Source organism: Paramisgurnus dabryanus, chromosome 2 (genome assembly GCF_030506205.2).
Source record: "Paramisgurnus dabryanus chromosome 2, PD_genome_1.1, whole genome shotgun sequence".
Classification (NCBI taxonomy): Eukaryota; Metazoa; Chordata; class Actinopteri; order Cypriniformes; family Cobitidae; genus Paramisgurnus; species Paramisgurnus dabryanus.
In genome coordinates, this window is record NC_133338.1 from 44,170,339 (window position 1) to 44,195,654 (window position 25,316).

Here is a 25,316-nt window from a genome sequence, read left to right on the forward strand (position 1 = left end):
TAATACAGAAACATACTCTACACGAGTACAGAAACACAGATGTGAATACTTGGCCAGCCAATTTCAAGTGTGTTATCCTGTTGTACATACTTAAGGGAATAGTTCACCCAAAAATGAAAATCCTCTCACAATTTACCCTCAGGCCATCCCAGATGTGTATCACTCAGCTGAACCCAAGCAAACAATTTTTCAAAAATGCTGTCATTTTATCTTATAACACAACCTAAAGGTTTGGAAAGCACATATATTATAAAAGTATTCCAAACATGTTAGTGGGTTAATAAAAAAATATTTAAGACATATTTTAACCAAGATAAACCAATGACAAATGCACTGATGCATCGATAAATACCTTTAAAATACTAATAAACTGCCATCATTAAATGTGTTCTTAAGCCTCATTCAAACAGCGTGCTGATCCCAGAATAGTCCCGTAAAATTGCCAGTATGCCTTCTGTGTGAAAGTAAACATGTCCCGTAATTGTTTCTGGGATCGTTCCAGTAAGAGGACCTAGTAACACTGCTGTAACATTTACAGAATGCGCCTTTACGGAATCTTAACGGGATGTGTGTGAATGAATCCGGAAAATCATTAGCAGTATGAATGAACCAAAATCAAACAATCCTTGGACAAATCCCTGATGCATTTTCCATGTATTTTCTGTAATCTTTGTGTGATAAAGGCTTTACTCTGATTTTGCTTAATAAACGAATGTGTAAGGGTCATGCGAAATCATAAACTGCTAAAGCAAAACCTGATCGGCACACACTCTAAATTCTGCTGGGTTATTTTAACCCAATGTTGGGTTATAAAACCTGTGTTGGGTTGTTGTTAACCCAACCATGAGTTGAAACAACCCAGCATAGGTTTATTTATTAGCCCAACATGTGTTTTGTCCAATATTTACCGAGCATTGGGTTAAAAATAACCCAGCAGAATTTAAAGTGCAGGGAAATTTCTTTCTATTACCCTGATTTCGTGGTACATGTAAACGGCTTAACCGGATTTTCACAGTTCTGTATATGTGCGCATAAAAAGATAAAGATCACAAACAGAAGCAAAAAGTAACACATAAAAATCTGCTCTGGACTAGTGCAGTTGACGGAGAAACTGTGAAATTAAAAACTTGTTGCATTTACAGGTTCTGCAGACATGAGAAGAAATGCAACAGTATTGCTTTTCAAAGATTTCACGCCGGTTTTTAAATGGTGTGCAAGTGGTGACGGCATTTTCTATGAGAAACCTGACAAATCCCATGTATACAGAGTTTTCTGCGTATACTCAAAAAAATGCTGGGTTATTTTCAACCCAGCGTTGGGTCAAAAAGGCCCGAGCCCAGCCCCTTGAGTTGTAATTTAAGCTTTGCTGGGTTGTTTTAACCATAGACTGTAAAAAATATGGACGTAGTGTCCGTGAAGTCGCCAAAAGGTTGAAGCCAATAGTTGGCAGAGCCATCTTGGTAGTGCTTAACTGGGCATCACTCGCCGACATGCGAAAATGGGCTGAGGTGCCTGGTTGCTGTAACACCGCACGCCTAGCTAGACAGTAGTGACAGCAGCGGCAGTTCACCTGTCAACCAAGTGACCACTCCCTCAATTATGCAGAACTTTGATTTACATGTAAATGCATGTGCGTTCTTGCGTTGCCGTTACGATAACAAATTCTCAGCAAGATCCATTTCTCATTATTTTTCTGCCATGATTCTAGTTGACATAAAAGAGAAAAGTGCCCGTAGACGCAGACAGTTTATGCTAATGTCAGCTATAGTGAGAACCCTGAGGATGTGTCATGTACTCGTGTTGCATTGTGAATTTCACCCTAACACATTTTGGAAGACACTGTGTGAAACCAAGAGAGTATGCATCTGTCTTAAGCATTATATCCTGTGGAGAACACCACTCAGAAAGCATTCAACCATATGCACAGTGTTAGACCAAAATGCTCAACAGTACACCGTCCAAAAGTTCGGAATCACTGTGCCTTGACAATATATTACACAACTTATTACAACACAGCTGTTTATAAAAATGAGAGTTACAGTTTATCCCATCTTCTCACGGTTTCAATTAGTACACCACATTTTCGATATTTTACTATTATTTCCGCCAGCATGTTTCTGCTACTTGTCCCAGTCACGCTGATAAATACGACCATATCAGGAATTTTACCATGCAGTCAGTGAGCATCGTGAACAATCACCACTGAACTAATTGTAAATATAGATTCTTTAGTTTTTAGTCGTATATTCTGAAGGAAGGTTTACTTCATGTTGACGATGCATGAGAGAGCAGATTACACAAACACTGGCCGCTTGTCAGGCGAGAACAAAACAAGCCTTCTGCAGGGCCAAGTCTGAGAAGTGAATCAGTGTGAATCAGAGTCGTGTCAGGCAGGCATGCGACCGTTCCTGCTGCTGCAGATCGAATTCATATATGCATAATCCCATCATGCATTTAGCCATGTTGACCAATTTCTAAAGAATGCTACGTCTTTGTGGGAAGTTTCTGAACCTTTTCTTAGTTGCGTTACCAAGTTTGCAGTTTTGTTTTGAAGATTCCCAGAAGTAAGCAACACATCCTTTTTTTAGAGTTCAACTTCTTCAAGAAATACTTCATGGTATCAGTGAAGCAGCTATGATGAAGCTTTGAATTTACACATCACCAAAGACTTGACTTTACCTAAAACTTTAACACCATTACATTACTAAAAAATCCAGATAATTTACTGACTACCATGTCATCCAAAATTATGTCTTTCTTTGTTCAGTCAAGAAGAAATTATATTTTTTGAGGAAAACATTCTATGATTTTTCTAATTTTAATGGACTTTAATGGACCCCAACACTTAACACTTAACTCAACACTTAACCGTTTTTTTCAACAGAGTTTCAAAGGACTCTTAAAGATCCCAAACGAGGCATAAGGGTCTTATCTAGCAAAACGATTGTAATTTTTGACAAGAAAAATAAAACATATTCTCGTCTATCTCTGGTCCTGTGACTTGCCAGCGCGACCTCACGTATTTGGGTAGTGATGTAGAAAGGTCACGTGTTACATATATGAAACGCACATTTGCGGACCATTTTAAACAATAAACTGACACAAAGACATTAATTAGTATCATTCCAAATACAACAACGTCGGAACGGTCCTCTTTCTCCACACTTGTAAACACTGGGGCGTAGTTTCGCCTACATCATCTGTGACCTCTTGACGTCATGACGTTTTTGCGTGAGGTCACGCTGGTGCATCACAGAACCGGAGATAGACGTGAAGTTGTGGTTTAAAAGTCCATATTTTTGTGTTGGGGACAAACAAATCTAGTTATTTTATTACATAAGTGAAATCATGTTCACTTGTTTTCAAGGTTATAACTTATGCTGCATTGGACAGACAGCTGTTGGCTTAATCCTGCACATGTGTTTCACCTCCTTATAAAATATTTTCGAAATCATATCCACTGGGATGAATACATAAAAAATTTCCCATTAAAATATGTAGGTCTTTCACTTCAGCTGTGATGGAATATGAGGTCATGCTCATGGTACATCAGCCATTATTCCCAAGTTTAGCCACCGGATCAAAACCTCATCCACCTGTTTGGATCCTTCATATTCTTTTTCCCTATAATTCTTCTCTATCCCCTATTTCTCTTTGTCATTGCTCTCCATGCCCTACAGCCCTTATGTTCACTTGCCATCATCCCTTCACCTTCAAACCATCAGTTTAAACCTCTCAAACCCATTTCTCTCTCTCTATAATATTATATAAACTCCATTAATCTCCTTCACCCCTGGTATGGCAGCATCTCCCCCCTCCCTCTTGACTCCCTCAGAAACACACTTTAGATGACTGTGAAGTACCCAGGCAAAAACGATCTTCTTGCAAACCACTTGACCTTAAAAGACATCAACAGACTACTTTACAATGTCACCCTTTAACCATTCCAAATGAAACAATCAACAATTAACACAGTACCTTTAAATACTGATAAGTTAAAGTACATACTGCTGCATAATTCAGTGTAATGTAATAAAAATTTATTTAAAATGTCTGTTAATTTAACATTAATTTATTGTGATTATTCTATTTAATAAAAAATATGGTCTTGGACTTGAAGGTCGTGGACTATGGGTGGATTAAATTACAAGTGAATTAATCGTGCACATCATACATACATTTTGGGTTAGTCCCAAATTATAAGCCAAATAAGCAACAATATAACTATGATTTCACACCTTAAACTGCTCAAATTATTTAAAGGTCACAAATAATTGTTTTTGGTCTATGGTGGCAGATAAGGTTTCATACTCCGCTAACCACTTTCACAGTTACACACCTCTCAAACCAACATCCTGCACACATGCTTCTGCTTTGTACATGCAAAAAACATAACTTTGAAAATCAAGGCAGGAAGTGGCTGTTAGAGAGAATAAAGGTTATTTTATAGGGCTTTTTATTTACAGTTGCATGTTGAATTATTAATAATTAAGTGGTTTGATTAATCATTCCTTTCAACTCGTATGTCACTTTTGGGTAACGCTTTACAATAAGGTTGTATTTGTTATCTAACATCAAGTTTCAATAAACAATACTTCTAGACAATTTATTAATCTTAGTTCATGCTAATTTTATGTGCATGTAAAGCGTTACCAAGTTTTGTACGAGTTTATTTTCCGGTCCTTTGTGAATGGTCTCTATTTTAGCTCTTATTCCACACTAATGTGAGTTTTTTAGAAAATACTGACGTATGAAATTAATTTGATTACAATTTTAATCGAAACACTGCCTAAAGCTTTCCCCTTAAATCCTCTCTCTGCCTTTCAAAGAAATACCAGCTGAGATGCAAATACATACGAACATGCTCATTAATATCACACATATCTTATGTGTGAGTGTGAATATAAATAATACCGAAATGACAATCTAAACTTAAGCAAGGCTTGTGTGTAAAAATAACTAAATTGGCACCTCTTTATTTTCAACAATATTGTGATAAATAAAAGCTTTTTACTTCCAGAGGAATATGTGGGACATAAAAGCCAGCAGTCTGTAATACACAAAAAGGCTATTATTCAAGACGACCAATCAAAGCACAAATTGGAGACAAAATCATTCAACTGAAAATCAAGTACTTCCTTGAAAAACATGTTTTTATGGTCATGTTTTGGGTAATCTACAATACACCACAAACTTCTAACCCTAGCTGTCACAGGTCAGAATATCAGTAAAGTAATAGGCTCAGGGTTAAAATGTTTGAGTGCATGGCAACAGCACTGCTTTAAAAACACAACAGATCTCTGACCAGAATCCGAAGCAGTTTCTTTCTATATTTTAAGACCATCTCACCGCTGCAATTCATACTAGCTGCAACCTTCAGAGAGTGCTATTTTTGCCAAGGGGCACTAACCAGGCTTAAGAACCTGAACTGGTCTAATATTACCATCTGAATTTCCCCTTACCCTTCCCTTTTAAGAAGAAACTCTCAGTTCGGATCTAGCTGCATGCGCAGCTTCCTGTTCTGTATTGAATGCACTCGGGTGCAAGTGATGCACTAGTGATACAAGAAATGCAAAGTGAAGATCCAATTAGACAAACAGCAATTGTACTCAAGTACTTAACCTTCTTTAATCCAGTTCAAGAATAGCTCTGACTAAATGTCGAACTAATTTATTAAATGATCCTCAGGCTATTTTCCATTTCCCGGGTCCATTACACCGAGCATGCGATCTAGATTCAATGCCATTCCTCTAGCCCAAACGCATCTCCTTGTTATCTTCACTTCGACCTGCTTTGGAGAGACCTATTCTGTATTGTACCAAACCCCAGAAAGGTTCACAGAATGCTTTGAGGCTTTCTTTGAGCCACATACAATAATCAGGAGTAAGGTTGCTCTGTGTTTATGTGTGTCAGTGCGTGTGTATGTCCATTCTTCTGACCTACATTTAGAGAACTAGACTGGCCAAGACTCCAAGGGAATGCAAGGTTCATGTGTGGTTAAAATAAACATTAGCTCTGCCAAGTTACAGTGAAATATGTGAGGAGAGAAAGACATGGTTTGCAAGGATTTCCAGAATTAAGATATAACTGCACAGGACCGGTTCATTTCAGCACTTGGCCAAACATTCAGTGGGTGACTGAGATCCCAGCATGCAATTTTGCATAAACAAATGTGCATGCAATCAAATTCAAGGTTATTATAGTGGACTACTGACTTTTTATCTGCTAAACTTTCCTATACTGGTTCAGCCATTTTACCATTTGATAAATCGAATAATTCCCCCAAATTCTCACTTAGAGTCGAGCATAAACCTTATGCAACAATCTGGCGATTATGGCTGAAGAAAATTTGCCTGCCATAAATGTACTGAATTATTCTGGATCACATCCTTACCTATTATTGAGTAGCTGCCTCTACTTATAAATTAAGAGTTGCATTAGTGAAATAATACCTTGCCAAATATTAAAATGGCTATGCATGCAACAATGACAACTGACTGCATTACAATTTGAATAACAATTTATAATAAAATCTTTCGGCAGGCCATTAAGGTATTGAACTTTTCTCTTCTGTAATCTAATATGCCTGTGCACCAATCTTTAATAAAGGATTTGTATTTTCTTCAAGCCATCAGCTTCATCACAGAGGAAATGGGCAGTATGAAATCTTCCCATTTGTCAGGACACCCAGTGACTCTTTTGTCCAAGCAGAAGGGGGCGAAAAAATTACTTTACGTAAAACAACCATCATTTCAAATGTTATGGAAGAAGGCCTTTTGTATATGCAAATTAGCTAACGCTTACATAATTGAATGTTATTAGATACAGTACATTAACATGATGTAAAAGTTAATCACTCAGAAATGTTACTTACTGATTCCTTTCAACTTCAAGAATCAGATTCAAATCCTGGGCTGAGACCAAAATCTCCCCCCTCTCTGGAAACTGGTCCTGATGAAGGAAAACATAATGAATAAGAAAGCCCATCAAGACAAACATATTTTGTTTTAAATAATGTGCAAGAATGCATTGTGCCCAATGACCCTCCCCATTATAAATAAAACACATCACCCGAAACAACCCCAAATTTTCACTCCTTGAAAAGAAAATGAGCTTTATTTCCGAGTCAGTTCTTAACCCTGCTATTAAGGGAAGACATAGTGTTAAAAGCCAACGGGGCAAATCTAGCATCTGTGACTGTTTGCTCTACATGTAATGTTTGTGGTTAGCCGTGTTAGCAGATAAAACGAGTAAGCGGCGAGGACTTTGATCTAACCCTCTTCCAAGAAGTCAGACATCAGTAGACATGAACTCCTCCCTCCGGCCATTAAAAGTCCTGTGATACAAATGGAAAATCTCTTAGTCCAGCGGCAACAAAAAATCAATGAGATATTTTACGACCCGCGGGGAGAGATGTTGAATAAACAGTACCCCTACAGGGACCACGGCAGACAGAAATGGAGAAAGAATAAACAGGGAAGATTCAAGTCATTTCTCAGAAACATTTTCATTGCAAGAGCGTTCTGAGAAAGTAATTCAGTGTAAGCACATCTGTTGCCTGCGTAACTCAAAATTAGATTGCCAATGACAACATTAACTGGCCAGCTATTTCACTGTAAACAACAGCATCTACACAAAAATGTAAAGATCTTGCAATTTCTCCCCATTTTTTCAATTTGGTGTCTTGAAACGTGGAATGCATGTCCTCCTAGCAACCATGAACATCCTAGCAACATGCTGAAAACTGCACACCTTGGCAACCCAATTTGTTGTGATGACTTCCACGCGCATGCATCAATAAAATTTTCTTCAGAAAAGGAAAAATACAGTTTGTATTGACTGCAAGGGGTTGTCAAACGATAATGACATATTTTCTACGCAAACAGAAACGGGCGTTTTTAAGTAATGCATTAGAAACCAGAGGACTACACATGCAGACATCTGTCAAAATTTTCCTAGCTGAAGGCCGTAGGTTAAAGAGAGAGCAGGCGAGGGGGTCTCACATAAGTACACATTTATCAAATCAAATGAAGGAAAGGTTGAGATAGAAGAAATTGGGAGTTGGAAAGGGGGGAATCAGTCTTTCTGAACATGTAATCACTTACCAGCCCTGCGAGCTGCGTGCTGCTGTCAAAGAGACAGGTGATGAAATGAGAGGAGAAGCCAGAGGACAACAGGAGAAACAGACATTTGAAGAAAGTCGAAGATATAAAGCCAGAGATCTTCAAACTGTTGTATGCACTCTTGAAAATAAAGGTTCTTCACAGTGATTCCATAGAAGAACCATTTTTGGTAGGGATGCATCGATACCGATACTGGTATCGGGTATCGGCCTCGATACCACATTTTCTAAAGTACTCGTACTCGTTAAAAGTCCCCCGATACACGGATCGATACCACGGTCTGAGAAATGTCTATGTTTGAGTGGCGTGTAAGGGGTTAATGCCTCTTGTGTTGTCCAAAGAGGCAGAGTTTACAACAAACTGGAAAACTAGTCCCTTGTTTTTTGTTAAATTATATGACTAAAGCTGTTACCTGTAAATTTAAATCATGTTTTTTATTAAGTACTCGGTATCGGTATCGGCAAGTACTGAAATGCAAGTACTCGTACTCGTACTCGTATTCCAAAAAAGTGGTATCGGTGCATCCCTAATTTTTGGTTCCTGAAAGGACCATTCAGTTAAAGGTTCTTCAAAGAACAATTTCTTTCATATTTTTATAATCTAAAGAAGAACCTTTTTCATTACAAAATACCTTTTTGAAACAGAATGTTCAACTGTTCTCCTATGGCATCGTGAAGCACCTTAATTTAAAAAAAAATGTACAGGTAGATGTGTGCATGACAGAAGAAGTTGTCGTGGCATTCTGCCTAAAGGCCGGTACTAATGCTGTTGGAATTCAAATCTCCAGAGTGACTCCAGCAGTCAAAACATGCCGGCACACCCCAAATCTGTTATCGCTTAACATTTCATTCCTGTCATATTTTTTATTTGTGTTGGCTTTATTTGCGCTCTACATCATGGACACAGCCGCAGAGTTAATTTACTCTAGGTCAGTCACTATAATAAACATCTGTATCTTGGCTTGTAAACAAAAATTTACTTATTTCCCTTTAAAGGAATAGTTTACCCAAACATAAAAATTCTTAAAGTCATCATTGCTCAAGCTCATATCTGTTCCAAATTCATAGATTTCTTAACAGAAATGCAAAAGGCTAATATTTAAAAAATGTACTGAAATATTCCAGCCTCAAATGATAAAGCCACTATTAAAATATAAAAACAATGTGACCTTGTACACTGAAAAAAATTATTCATTCAATTTACTAAAATTTTTTAAGGTAAGTGGTTGCAATCAATTTATTTAAGCTACATTTAAACAAAAAAGATTAGTAAAGTAAAATAAAATAAAACTTTTGTTTAAATGTAGCTTAAATAAATTGATTGCAACCACTTACCTTAAAAAAATTTAGTAAATTGAATGAATCATTTTTTTCAGTGTTTTTAAAATCTAGGCTAAAGCCCTGTATGTAAATCTAGTCTAAAGTAATTGTTTCTTACAAGAATGACTGTAAAAATATATTTGCATGTCACCTTCGCGATAAAATTACGTGTTTGAATGAAGATAAATTATGAAATTTGAACTTATTCTAATTCTAAACACTTGGAAATGCTCATGTGCTTTTAATTACATGATCATTTACATGACCCGGATACTTGGTTTATATGCATGTATATGGAATTATAAATTGTATAAGGGGTGATTCACATATCACGTCTTTTGCGTGCTCAAGTTCGTTTTTTCAAATGTAGGAGCGCGGTATGCGAAGTATTGTGCAGAATTTTTTTTTTAAAGTTTAGTTTTGCGTGCTCACGTGAAACTATCGCGCGAGCACGTGAAACTATCGCGCGCTCACGTGAAACTATCGCGCGCTCACGTGAAAGCGAAAGTTTCACGTGAGCACGCGTTGTTTTCAAGTGAGCACGTGAAACTAAACTTAAAAAAAAAATTCTGCACATGAAGGTTTTCCATGAGCACATGAAAGTTTCACGTGAGCACATGAAACTAAACTTTAGATTTTTTTACTCCAATGTCACCTTAGGGGCTCGGTAGATTTACAAGTCATACAAGTTATAATTCATCTCTAGTTAAAATAAATAATATTAAGTAAAAAATGACTGAAATGTAAGGCAGCAAAGATTTTTCTTCAGTGCATATACTTCTCATCATTTCAGTTATGAAGGCATCAATGTTTAAAAGAACACAAAGAAAGATGCTTCACAGGTGCTTTTCAGTGGTCGAAAAGGAAATGCAGAATGACTTTTGTATTGATCCCCTTTTATAAACTCGGACAGCAATTAAATTACCACACGACCTTGGGGTTTGTCAAAAAAAAACTGGTTGGGAATTTTTATGCGGGTGGTCAAAGAAAAACAATGACATTCTGGATTCAGACAGCAATAAAATGTTGAAAATGCCTTACGTCCCCATGAGAAACAATTACCGTCTCAAGGCTTAAGTCTTATAATCTAATGATCTAATAATAAGATTTGGAGCATCAGAATTGGGTTTCAATAATTAATTTCATTATGATTTCATTCTTGACATAGCCTTACTCTCTCAATGTTAAATATATCATGTTTATATTTCACAGAATGTTTTACATTATGTAGGATGTTTCTGAGTAGAAAACAATAAAAGTTAATATGAGTTCTTGACAACAAAAATCTCCTTTCACATTCAGGGAGAAGAGTGGAAAGCAAGAATTAAGAAAGAAAGTACTTATAAATGAACATTACACAGATCTGTCCCTTTAAAAAAAGTTTAAATTAGGCGAGCTCCTTTGGACACGTTTCTAGACTCTTCATCACCTCAGTTTAAATATTTATATCAGGGGAATTAGTTGTTCCCCCATTTGACATGATTACATCTGAATGATAAATGAAAGAGCAACACAAAGGCAGAGAGGTGGGCACTCAGGCGCGCTGTATCCACCGTCACACAGCTAACGTTGGCCTCCTGTCGTGTTTTGAAAGATAGCGCCATACTGCGCTTTAAATTTGTGCCTCGGCATGCAGATTTGTTTGAACATGTCCACACATAATATAACAATGGTTACATATTAAAATCATTTACCAACTATCATGCAGTTTCAAACTCACCCAGACCTTATTTGCAGTCATCGCACGAAAAGTTTATATAAATGATGCAAATTGAAAATTTTAAAACTTTTTAGGTTCAGAACAACCTGACTAAATTATGACAGCATTTTTTATTTTTTTATGACAGCCATTGCTTTTACAAATACTGTTATGATTTTTATAAATGTCTTCCAGGCAAATAATTAATTTTGGATGAAACAATGAGAGCTGTAAGGACTGAAGAGATGCTGTGAGGTACACTACAAATATGGAAACATTCAGATTTGAAGTGTATGCATCTCACAAAGAACACCAGCTTGTACTTTGCTTCTGTTAATATCCTTCGAGTATTTGAAACATCGCATCATCTTTGATAGAAGATAATAGCAGACTGGGACCACAGAGGAACCTTATGAAACAATGTTTACTCCAACCAGGGGAATCAAAGAAAATGTGATTTCGCATTACATCCACTCTCTTTTCAATGTGACAAATTGTCCCGGTTTCAAATTCGGTTTGTAAGGAAGATAATTTTCAGTAAGTGTGTGTTTTTCCTTTGAACTTGCTGGACACATTTTGACTAATGGAGGTAATGAAATTATTCAGTTTCTCGGCTCTGCAGCACGGTTAGCAGCTTTTTGTAGACAGACAGCTTTGAGATATGCCCAGTCATCCATGAGGACAATATATTTAATGTGGCCTGTCTGCCATTAAGGGAGCTGTGTGCTCCAGATCAAATTTACCAAGACTAGTCCTCGTGGTGTCCTCTTGGATTCATCATCTCTTCCTTCTTTGTGTATGACTATGTTGAAGAGGAGTCACAAGGCAGGGAAATGCAGAAATCTTAGTTGATTTGTAGAAAATTAACTGAGGCTAAAAGGCAGCTATTATTATACCGAAGGGTAAAACCATTTGCTCCCGGCCATCAAAAAACCCACTAAAAATGCAAATATTAGACTTTAATAGATGTTTCTATTTCAGACTTATCTAAAACCAATTAAATCAGTCTCAAGAAGTCTGGCTTATGAATATCATCATTAAGTCTGGTTCATTCCGCAGCTTATTCTTGCTGATAGTGACGTATTAATAAGCACAGACAAAGAAATTGTTTTGTTTTGCATACAGTTTAGTAACAAATTATATAAAATACTAGATCTGTGACAGGCTACTGTCAATAAAAAAAAAAAAACGGTCACAAAAATGGTCCCTAGCTGTCATTTGTTTCATCCTGTCATCTACTGGCAACATTTCTGTCAAATTCCTAATAAAAATATTGTTTTTATTGCACTGATTTGCGGAAAAAAAAACACAGACAAACTAACAAAATGATTCAATGTTTTCAGATATTAAAACTTCAAAGAAAACAAGTTTATATTAATTTTTAAACAGCACAATACTAATGTTTTAGCATGTATTTTAGGAATAGTTCAAAAAAGAATTTTATGGAATATCCTTGATTTTTAATCACATCTTTCATGTGTCCTTTCATGCTCTCAGTCTGTCGGTTGATTTTGTCACTCCTGAGAGTTTGTTGGAATTTAACAGACCTTGGACTGAAATGGTCACAGTACATCTTAAAACGAATGTGTTAAAATAACACATCTTGTTTCTAAGGACAACACATCTAGTGTGTTGTCTTTAACTTAACACATCTCTGTGTTATTTTTGGACAACACACTTTGTGTTGTTTAAACACCTCTTGTGTTGTCCCTTTTATTTATATGAACTCAAAATCAACACGAAATGACACATGTGTTTAAATAACACATAATGTGTTAAATAACACAAAACAATGTGTTAAAATGAACGCATCCAGGATGTCCTTAACTAGACACAATATGTGTTATTTTAACACTTTCGTTTTAAAGGGGGAGAAAAAATTATTCAAGGCAAAACTTGTTTTTACATTTTTTTATTTTTCCAAAACTGTATAGACTATAAAGCATGTTTAGACACATACTCATAATTTTTACCTGTATCTGTAAAGTTAAAAGAAAATTGACTATTACTTTACAAATATCAGAAAACAATACATCGGTGCCATTTATACAGATAGTATGAAAACTCTTCATATGATATCTGACCCAGTTTCTGCAACGGACACGAGCAGAGCAACACAATAAAAGACAAGCCATAATAATCAGTTTACTATTTGTGATTTGTCGCATCACGCTACTTCCAGTGTGGACAGTATCACTGAATATAATAGGGTCTATTGTTTTTGGTCAAGTCGCACCGCATGCGTCTGTTATAGATATGGTGTGAGATCCCAAACTATGGTCCATTTTGCACGTGGGTCCTCGTAAAGTGCGCGTGAAACAATTTTCATCATCAGGAGAGTGTGCGCATATGTACACGCAGTCGCAAACTGCCAGATTTTTGAAACCTCACATGCGAAAGCCTGGATTGTAGTGTGTTTTTTTTTTTCGTTTACGCTAATGTACGCACACAGTCGAACACACAGACTGTGTAAACTATAATATAGTTATTCGTACGTGTACACAGACATGATGCATGCGCATTCCGACGCATCTCCTGCGCTACGATGACATCATTCTCCTGTAGGCGCATGTGTGAACAAGCGTACAATGTACACATGAGGTGTTTCTCAATGTCAAGAAAGGATCCTCGGAATTTCAACCAAGGACTGAGTCTATCGTTCGAGAAATATCCCATAAACAGGAAAGGATGCATATGTGTAGCCTTTGCGCTCTTCGCACTCTGAAATCACCCACAATTTTATGCACGTAGCGCTGAAAGCACACCTTTTCACTGACGTATGACGCAATGACATGCACCTGCTAGCCTGTTCCATTTACGTGTTCTCCGAATGCTAAAGAGGAGCCTCGCTAGCCTCTGCAGGAAGTGTAAGGACCAGTCCTGTCAAGAAAGTATCCTTGACGTTGAGAAACAGCTAGGGTTTAAAAAATCTGACGGTGCGCGTGCAGTACGTGTGCACTCTACTGATGACGAAAATTGCATCACACAGACCCTCGTGTATGTGTAAAATGGAGAGTATATACTTCGGCCTGTAGGTCATGCATGTGCATATAGGAGAATGTAGAATGTAGTCCAGGAGGTGCGTTGCATTTTGTCGCAATGGGCATGCGTCAAAGGTCTGCGTAAACGTATGACTCAAATAAACTATAAGGCTGTGCGTTCGACCGTGTGCGTACACGTAAGAAAAACAGACTATACTCAAGGCTTAAGACTGCATTTAAATTTATTTAAAATATGCTTTCTAAGCAAGATATAAAATAAGAAAACTACAGGAGGTTTGGTAACCACAAAGGTTAGAAGACCTTTCTATAAATCTGCGTTTTATTGTATTGCTTCTTGCAAACCTTTTTTAAGCAATGATAATAACTGCACTGATATAAAAATACCTGATCCTAGGGACATTCTTGATATGGCATTCAAAGACTTCAATGTAGAAGTGCACACACAAATGCATGAATCACACAAGTTTAACCTTTACACAGAACGTAATAAAAAAGCAAACAGGTCAAAGCAAAACATGAAAAGTTGAACACAGGTAATAAGTAATGTACAATAATTACTTTTGATACGACAAAGAATCATTTCAAACACGACTCAATTTAAAAATTCCTCGAGCAATCATTTTCCAAATAAGCATGTGGACCCTACAAGACCTTGAATACGTACGTTTTTCATTTCCCTCACAAAGAACTGCTAAATCTGATAAAGCCTTCTGAATGTGCACCTTTTTGAGTAATGCAACCATTTTGGGTGCAATATATGACTCACAACATACAGTAGCTACTTAAATGTCATTACTCAAAATTTGTATTATTATCCTCAAAATAATTCTTAATAGCCTTCAGTTTGACCAATTGTCCTTACGCACAACCAACCCTCCCCAAAATGAGTCATCCGTCCAACAAAACAACACTGATTGAGGAAACACGATTAAATACGACTGAGTCCTGTGTGCCGCCCGTGCATATGTCTGTGCATTCAATGCTCTTTATTTCACGCTCGCCACATAATTTGACATAAGATTTGCAAATAGGCACAGAAGCCGAATTTCAGCCCAAGAACGTGGACTGTGCCAAGACGTGCTTATTATGTGGCTTATCAAATCCCATTACCGAGCAGGACAGTGTACATAAATGCATTTTTATATATTTTTTTTTATTACAAATCATACACTCAAAAAGGCTTTTGAACCAGTTGTTCAATGTCCTAAATCATATATTCTATTTAAACATCCAGGAACCGACTTTCTCCATTGTGTGTGACCCAAATGCCGAAGGAGTTCATCTCCGAAAGCGACGGCAAATGAGACCTATTCCAACATCGCTGTAAATTCAGCAACTTTAAATGCTTTACTTTTTAAAGTGGGACTTCAGACTCAATTCATGAAAGTCTGGTACTTTTAGTGCAAAACAAGATGACGACTAAAAAAGCTTTGGAGTAAAAGAAAATACAGGGGAGGTGAAGGGATAAAAACATACATAAAGAAATTGACTGTGATGGAGCGGAGAATGAAAAGGAGGAGGGAATCATAGGGAGTGAGGACCAGAGACAGACATAAGAGGAATGTAGGGTTGGAGTGAAAACAAATCTAATTCTTTGCAGGATTGCTGGTGTCAAACGTGCTTATTTTTGTTTGGCCATCCTCCCAGCCTTGCACTTTCCTTCTTTTTGCTGTTGCTGTATGACTGAACCGACTGCGTATTCTCACTGATAAATGCTGTGCTTTAACAGAGCCCTAACATACATACAGGGCTTAACAATAAGGCTGACGTATGAGAATGATTTGTCACTGTTACGGAAGCATCTGTTTGCCAGTAACAACGTGTTTGTACATGGTAAAAAAAAAATTCTGCCTTACATTTAAACTAGGATTAAATTTCAACTTAAGCCCTGAATATAGGTTTTTTTCTTACAGCCTTGCAAAGCACAGTTTAATTGACTCGCATGTGTACATAGAAATTCAATGCATGCACAATGCAAGAAAATGCAATGCATCTCCTGGGCTACACACTACATTCTCCTTTACGCGTATGCGCAACCTATTTGTACAAAGTGCATGCGGTTACAAAAATTCGGTGGTGGGCGTACTGTGCATGCATACTATTCTGATATTTCATATTTCATTACATTTATTGTATTGTTTTGAACTCCAAAATGGTCCAAATCTGGCTTTCCTTTCAGAATTAAAGAAGCACAAAAGTAATTATCTTTTAGCTCATATTCATTTCCAATGATCTTATCTACATGTCTCTTCAGAAGGCAGGCATCAATTATATTTGTTGTTTAGCAAAATCATATTAAAGCATATTTAAATGAGATTTTCTTCCCTTGTTCTTCAGAATCAATTCTCTAAAACAGTGTTTTCCAACTTTTGACAATATCTAATGAATTGAATCAGGTGTGAGATTAGAGAGACATTATTGTGCAGTGTTGCAGAAGCATAGAGAACAGGATTTGTAAACAACGCTCTAAAATGAAAAACAAGAAAAGCTTATAAAAAAATGTGCAAATACCCAACATTGGGTCAAATATAGACAAACCCAACATTTAGGTTATAAATAAACTGGGTAAGGTGTGGCCTAGTTATTTTTGCGACTGACCTAATTGCATATACATTTCTAGGAGTTTTCCTTATAGACCCAAAAATTGATGGGAGGAGAGTATTTAATGTTTGTGCGTGTGATATAACTTTATTTGTGCCATTATTTAATGCCAAAATGCATGTCTTAAACCATTTTGCACTTGAAATGGCTGCAGTTGTTGCTGATAGGAGCATCACTAGTGAGCACATGGTACAAGGAAGAGGATTTTCTCCACAGGTAACAGTTTTTTGGAATGCCATACATATTATCCAAAACATCTTTTTTTATTTGCTGGAAGGTCAGCTGCGAAGTCCGTGGTGCTGAACTCAAGCGCATCAGGCGTTAGTAGATCACCCGCACCTGAGGAGCATCAGCTCTGATTATTTGCGACCCTGAACTAATGCTGCGTTCCAGGCAACCCGTAACCCGTAACTCACGAGTTCAAAACCACGCCTCACGACTCTGAACTGGGAGTACATCGATCTAGTACGAGTTCACGGGTGGGAAGTCACGGGTTTGACTACCGTTCCAGTGCACTTTCACCGGTAGAAGGTTGTAAAAACACGAGTTACGGGCTGCCTGGAACGCATAAGGTCGTGAGTCGTGGTTTTGAAGTCGTAACTCACGGGTTTAAAAACCTGCCTGGAACGCACCATAATTTGCGCTGCTGTTAGTAGATTACGTTGGTCATTATAGAAATGAGCTGTTGCGCCTGTGTTATTTAATTTGCGCCTTTTTAGTAAATACCCTGCAGATTTTTTTATTGCGCTCTCACGCTAATTTGCTCTGCTTAGTAAATCTGGCCCTAAGTGATTTATTTTCACAAAAATCTTTAACAAGGTATATCTGCATTCATTTTACAATTTACATGTGCATGATAAATATTACTGACTTAGCATCTCACAACAGAAACAGTAGATCAGACCTGTGATGCTGTTATGAAGACATTATTGCTACTGTCAAGCATGCTCATAGTACCTATCATGCTCTGGGCTTTCTTTATAACAGGTAGACTAGAAAACATTCAGGCACTGAAGGCAATATGAATATTTGAGAGGAGCATATTCCAAAGTAACAGAGACCCAAAGCAACAGTAAATAAAAACAAATGTGTAAAATAAAGTATTATACAACTTAAAACCATGTGCAAAGTTTTATAATGCACTCATTATGAATGTGCCACTGCCAAAATAAAAAATAAAAATCGATTTTTCGATTAATAGTTTTTTAAAGCGTGGTCGGATTAAAAATGTATTCTCAAAGAGCAGAATCGATTTTTTTTTCAGATTTATTACCGCAAACATTGAACGGAGGAATGGAAGCATTTCAGATTTAGCAAGCAAGACGTGTTGTGGCTTTCAATTTCTTTTTATTAATTACCCACTTGTAAACTGCTGTTCACTGTTCTTTTTTATTAATATAGTATTTGTATTAAATCTATTTTCATTAAGTTGAAAATTGAGTATAAAAACCTACCTGAGAACCGGAATCGAAAATTTAATCGAGAATTGGAATCGAATCGATAGCTTGTGAATCGAAATCGAATTGATCCGAAACATCTGAATCGATACCCAGCCCTACAAAATAATGTTGAGAGACGGCTAAAACAATTACAAACTGACTATCATTTCATCTAACAAATGTAATTAAATTATTTGCTTATGTTGGTTTAAACAAAAAGAGTAACTGAGCCTATTTCATCTGGAAATAAACTGAACAGCTTAAGACAAAAATGTTCTCTGAGCCAATGCAACATAAAAAATATCCAAAGAGTATATTATTCAAATATGTATGCATAATCATTTATAATATACAGCCAAACAAGAAAACACCAGAGCCAAAAACAACAGTTTTGACAAATAAGGATCGTGTCTGTTAGATATCCAACCTACTAATCAGCAACAGGAAGACCGTAATAGATTCAACAAATGCTTATCAGTGACGTGAATATAAAAAACAAATCAGAAAAGCTACTCCACCATATGTTTAAAGACACAGAGCAAGTGAAAGATTTCCATCTCCATAAGCAGCTGACTTTTTTCCTTCATTCACTGAATTCTGGCAGACAGCCTGTTCCCCTTTCTCCGTCCTTAGGGAAGTGTGTGAGTGTTTCTTTGTATCAGCGTATAAAATTACATCCGCCTGACATGCATTCAGCCCAACTGCACTGTGACTCATTACATCATCGCCACAACAGCCAGAAATCCAATCAAACGTCCAGCATCTTATGGCCTGTGTGAGGACAGATTATGGTCCTTTGAGGCCCCAGGGCTCCAGCGTCTTGTGAGATTTAAAATCCGAATAACAAGAAATTGCATTGCAAATATGAGAAATGAAGTTAAAGTTGTGTGATATAAGTATCAAAGTTGCAATTACAAGAATTAACGTTATGAAGAAAAATAAACAGATTACGGACAGTCAAAGGCCCAGGGCCCTGGTCCTTTTGGGAGTGAGCCTATACAAGAAAAGCGAGTGAAGTTGATGCAATAAAAAGTGATCTTAACGTTTTCATGACACATGAAGAAGTGATTATTTCCCTGTTTTTCTGGCTACAGACAACAAATTCACAGGCTGAACATAATAGGGGCGTAACAATACATCGATTAGCAACAATGCATCAATCAAATGTCTAACAACATGATCATAGTATGTGAGTGGAGCGAAGCGACAAGAATTCGTGCTCCGTGCGTAATGCATTTCATAACCACACGCTCCAGCTCTGCTCCAGGTTTACCATATCTCGTTTCTTGCTCCCTCCCTCCTCACTTACTCCTCAGTCCGTGTTTGCTCTATGGAGAAATTTGCACCTAATTAACACCTCACTGTACATTTTCTTTTTTTTGATACATCACTGTCCAGTAAATGCTACAGTGTAAAATAAATACGAAATACTAGGAGAAATACATGACGTGCTTTTTTGAAACAGTTGCTAATATTTTCCACAAGTCCACTATGGTTTAATTTTATCATATAGCATTTAATATATAGTATATCTTCTATGGGATCAGAAGTCTGGTTTTCTCTCAAGGACTTTTCCCCATAGGGTTATTCTCCTAGGAGTTTTTTTCAACCCCTTGGGAGCCAGCTGACATTAGCTTAACTTAGAACATTCATCTTCTATACGTTACATTATTACTGCACTAACTAGTATGGTTTAATCTTAGCCGCTGTACTTGGCTACCTTTGTTGTCCTCAGATTTGTCTGAATTTTTTCTTGCTTTATTAATGTAAAGACGATATAGAACAATTGTGACAAGCACTCTATAAATAAAATTGAATTGTTAGTGATTGTAACATAGTGCAATAAAACGTTTTAGTGGCAAATGCCAACCAACTTCAATTTCGAAACACGAAGAGAAGCTACGGTAGCTGGCACAGGAAACAACGTAGGGACGAAACACGCTCTGTAAACAGTTTGTCCGTTTAGGGCTACTGTAGAAACATGATGGCGACCTCCATGTAAGAAGGCCTTAGGTGTATGTAAATAAAAACAGCTCATTCTAGAGTAATAAAAACAATAAAGTTCATTATGTTCATTATATCTTTATATACCGCTGAAAATATAGTTATGTATATAATATTACAGTGGCGTAGCATCTGGGCATGCAGGGTATGCGCGTGCAAATGTGCCCGGGCCAATAGGGGGCCCGGCCCTGGGCCCGCCCCAGCTTTTAATTTCATTTTTTTTTCAATTTCATTTTTTTTTGCAGCAATAAATATATTTTTGTATGCATATCATGTGTAGTGATTTCTTATTTCTTCATAATGTCTAATTTCTACGTCATTTCTGGTTTGTGCCGTGCCAAAAAAAAGACAACACAGTGTGAGGGTTACTATAGCGGCTATCTACATAAACATTAACTCTTTCCCCGCCATTGACGAGATATCTCGTCAATTAAGAGAAAACGCTTCCCCGCCAATGACGAGATTTTCCGTCTTTCCGCAATACCGCTATTATCCACCAGGTTCCGCAACTTTTTAAACCCGGAAGTATTGCCCTATGGCAAGCGGCTGCATGTCCGTGTCTGTTTTAAAGATCGCTCTGAATGGGATCTCTATGAAAAGTCTGTCACAAAAATGGAATTATCTCTGCTTTTTGCTCAAAATGTGGTGTTTTTGCAGAAACCTACCCATATTCAAAAGCTGATTGCAAAAGAACCACTAAAGGTAGGATGAAAGTTTTTTTTTGTTTGAAAGCAGAGGGTCTGTTCTTTCATTTGGTATATTGTATGTTTATATATTTAAATAAGAACATTTTCTGGAAGGCATTAAACTTTGGTGAAAATCATGAAAAACGCTGGCGCTGGCTGACAACTTTTTTTAAAAACGCTGGCGGTGAAAGAGTTAAGGATGGACAAATATAAACATAAAAGTGGGGCCTCAAAGAGAAAAGGGAAGGCGGAGAAGTTAGTCACGGGTCAAAAACTACCCAAAACATTTAGTTTTTCTTTATTTAAACCTACCCTTTAAAGTAAAAAAGTAAAGTAAAAATATTTGACTACCTTATTAAAAGTATATGTTGTTAACAGACCTGCGCACCACAGTTAACAGTGCCAATGGGCAAGATTGGGGGGGCTTTGGCTTAAGGGGGCCCATACATTTTTTTGCATATGGGCCCGGGACTCACTTGCTACGCACTGTAATATTACATGTCTGTCAAGAGATCTTTCTAAAAGTTACATACTGCACCTTTAACAATCATTGTGCTTAAAGCTTAGTTCATATTTCATTTGGTGGCTTGATTTTAAACAACTTAAAAAATGGTTTTGAAGAAGAATATTATGATTTCCTTAGTGTACACATATCCTTACAAGTTCAATTTTGTCTGTAATATTTGTTTTTTCCCAAAAATGGACTCTTGAGAAATGTTATGTTTATAGCTCCCCCAACTGTTAAATGACTTTTACGACAACCGTTGCATTTTGGGACGTTAACATGTTGTGATGGAGGGGAAGTAGAGTGTCTTTGGAGTGTCAACATTTGCTTTCAGAGATCATGCACCCCGCCTTTAAATCACTCCTAACTCTCTACGGCCGTCTATGCATTTCCACCAAGCATGGATTTTTGTTTACTGACAATACTGTCTGTGTGTGCGTCAGATTGGGATGCAACAATGAAGTGGTAGCAGCAGTGAAAAGACAGACACAGAAAATGTTGTGTCTGCTGTCGCTGTCTAAATATTAATAAATCGATCAATATACTCCTGAATCGGATTAAAATTCTATCAAAGAATTTTCTAAGGTATCGGCAAATACTACATCATTGAGAAAATCGATATCATTTTGTATCGTGACGAGATTTCCTGATTTACACCACTAGGACTCAAATATCAATAATCTGCCACCACATTAATAGTCAGGAACAATGAAATTCATCCACAACAGCAGATAGAATCTGCCTGGTCTCAAAATAACTCAAGAGTCATGCCATAGCATGAAAGAACATCCCACAATGATAAGAAACACGTCTCCATTCTGAGCCAAACATAAATAAACTTTTATACGAGTAGACCTGACATCCATAATTGATTTATCAAAGACAATCATGCAACACATTATAGTGGCAAAACTCTCCAGCTAAAATCACAAAAATACACAATATGTGCACATGTAGTGCGATGTGTGTATTATGATGTGTGTATTATTGTTTTTTCATTATTGCTCTCATGCCGGCTTGATTGGATTGGGTCGAGACATTTGGCTTGACATTTCCAGACAGTCTCAGCCTTTCACAACACCCAGGCAGGTTAGACGTGTCCACAGGGCATCGAGTTCGAGACTGAGCGCAGATGTCAATACGACAGAGAAGCTTCGGAGAGAAATCAGATTCAGTGGATGTCTGAGATGAGTGCACAACCGTGCGTGGGTGTGTATTACAGTATAAAAAATACAACAACACAAGAGTATGACACTGAGGAAGTTCAATTAGAGTTGAAATGGTGACCACTGGGACTTTTCTGAGCAGACAAACGTGTGAACTTTTTCATAGGTTTTCAACAAGTGGTCGACTGCTGTTGGTTTTTCAATGGAATTTTGATGGATAAAAATCATGATTGTTGGAAGTCATCCGCGATGTGCAAAAGCACAGATCTGTTTTGGATTCAGCCCTTCCTTATCACTTGAGAATCAAAACGCACCAGCACAGTTCCCCTGCAAGCTTTCATGACTCAGAAAACACAAACAAAACTCCCTGAGGTGTTTATCAGTGACCTGCTTTCAGGCACCGATGCTGCCATTGCAGCTATAAAAATGAAGAACTGCATCATCATCATCATCATCATCCTAGTGACCCAATGGACCTGTATAGAAGACACTTACTGGACTACCCGTAGAAAGAAAAACAATCTAACAACACTACGATCACTATGTTTCATTTTACAAATCATCATTAAAAACTTTTGCCATGGTAAACAAAACATTGGGTAAACTTAATTTCATCAGAGTTTGTTACATTTATAAGTTTTTAAGTCATTGATAAGTGATTTTGTGTGACTTAAAGGCGGGGTACGTTGTCATTTAAAATCACCTAAACAAACATGCCCCTACTTCTATCTGGACCTTCTTTTGATAGACCCGCCCCACACATACCCAGGCAACCCAAGCAACGATGTCGGTTAGTAGACATGCCCCTTACTGCTGATTGGCTACATGTGTGTTTTGGTACTCAGACCGACTCCCAAAGCGTTTCTCAAAAATCATGCACCCCCCTTTAATTTGTATGAAAACATAAACATTTGTACATGTGTGAAGAGGACGCATGAAGCCCCATCCTTACACCTAACCATTGGGTCTCATCATCATGAGCAGTTTGTAAGAAAGGTTCATATAATCATATAATTGCTTCAAATTGTCATGAGAGATTGTTGGCTACATCCATTCTAGCTTACTTTTACACATGTGCTTGGAAAAATGTAACTTTTAAGACAAAGAAAATGTGTCTTTACTACACTAACTAAATATCACATATTGTTCAGTGTTCTGTCATAAAGTCTGTAATAATAATGCACTGGTTAATATTTCACGTGCAACATGTTTGTTTTATTATGATTACCTTAAATTCTGTTCCATACTCCTGCTGTTTCGTTCGGTGAGAGATCCAGTGTGCAGTCACTCTCTGCCCCTTGTCCTCCACTGAAAAACAGATACACACTAAAATGACCACAGGGAATTGAAGTTTACTGACCTTTCAGTCTCAGTTTTATTCATTAGTTTGGTGCATCTAAGTTTAATGTATTTTTCATTATTAGTGGTTTTATATCCAATTTCTTCAACAAATAAAAATCTATATGTCGGCCCAGTCATTTCCTTGTGTTTACTATATAGACAGTTTCATCGGACGCACGTGCGGTGAGGCGATACGCGTTTAGTCCGAACTTTACTTCTGGTTCAGTTTTTTTTAATGGTCTGACTAGTTGCTAAACTAAACTCTTGAACAAATCCCTCGTCGAAAATAACAAATGTTTTGGTTTTCTATGTAATCTACGTGTTGTTTATTTTGCTTGTTTTATAAATAAACTATGTATAAAGGACTTTGTTGTTATTTATTCTTAGCGGAGTTTACCGGAAGTTACGTGTTGAGCACAAAAGCTGCTTGTTTATGTTGTCACTGCTGAAACCGTCTATAGTAGGGATGCACCGAAATGAAAATTCTTGGCCAAAACCGAAAAAAAAAAAAGGAAACCAAGGCCAAAAACCGAAACACCGAAAGAAATTATTATGACAATTATTAGTAAAATTGCATTTATGGCTATCACTGTGTACTAACTTTACTAGGGGTGTGTGACGGATCATAAATCTCACAGTTCGGATCACATTACAGTTTTTGAGGCACAGATCAGATTATTTTTCGGTTCAGCAAAAAGCGGGTGGGAAAAATCTAATAAACAATAAAGAAATTGCAAACATTTATAAAAAAGAACATAGTTGTACATTAATAAGGTCTGAAATTAGTATTAGGTACAGAAATTACATTAAATGAATCATAACACTGTCTTTATTGTATAAATTAAATATATTATTATTTTTAGAGCTATTTGTCTCTTTGTCATGGGTTGTTTGATTAACATTAATGACACAGACTTAAGTAGGTTAATCTTTAAGCACAGCCTGGTTTCTGACTGTAATCTATACATACACTTAAGACATAAACAAATGTTTTTATTAGAAAAAGAATACTGTGGAGAGAATTTTGTTTATATGTGCCCTGTCAATAACAGAGATTTTATGTTCGCTTGTTTTTTTTTTAACGCGTCTCTCTCGTATGTGCACTATTGAGGGCACTTAAACGCGCGCACACACACACAGAGACGGAGGGTGAATCCCAAACAGCGCAACAGTCGCTCCACATAAAAACGTTACGTTGTTTTTCATTGTTTTGTTCGCCAAATGTATGTTAATGGATTACAGTATGAGACACATTAGCGCGACTCTCTCTAAAGTTTACACATCAAGACATGCTTAATCTTTGCAGACACGTGCATACAGCTCGACCGTGAGTGAAACCTGCTTGAGCACGAAGGGGAGGGGTGGGAGAGGACTGATCACCGTGAGTGAAACCCAAGCGCTAGCGCAAGGATGGGAGGGGCGCGGTTGACA

General features: G+C 37.2%; 1 protein-coding gene across 1 annotated transcript in view; it reads right to left on the reverse strand.

Moving 5' to 3' along the window:
• The window catches only part of adam19a (ADAM metallopeptidase domain 19a), a 117,514-nt gene that overhangs the window by 71,551 nt on the left and 20,647 nt on the right, over positions 1-25,316 (reverse strand). Inside the window, exons 2-3 of the mRNA XM_065289022.2 lie at positions 23,773-23,852; positions 6,875-6,951 (exon numbers count right to left, since the gene is read on the reverse strand). Coding sequence (XP_065145094.1) covers positions 6,875-6,951; positions 23,773-23,852 — 157 coding nt within the window. The remainder of the gene's footprint in view (positions 1-6,874; positions 6,952-23,772; positions 23,853-25,316) is intronic.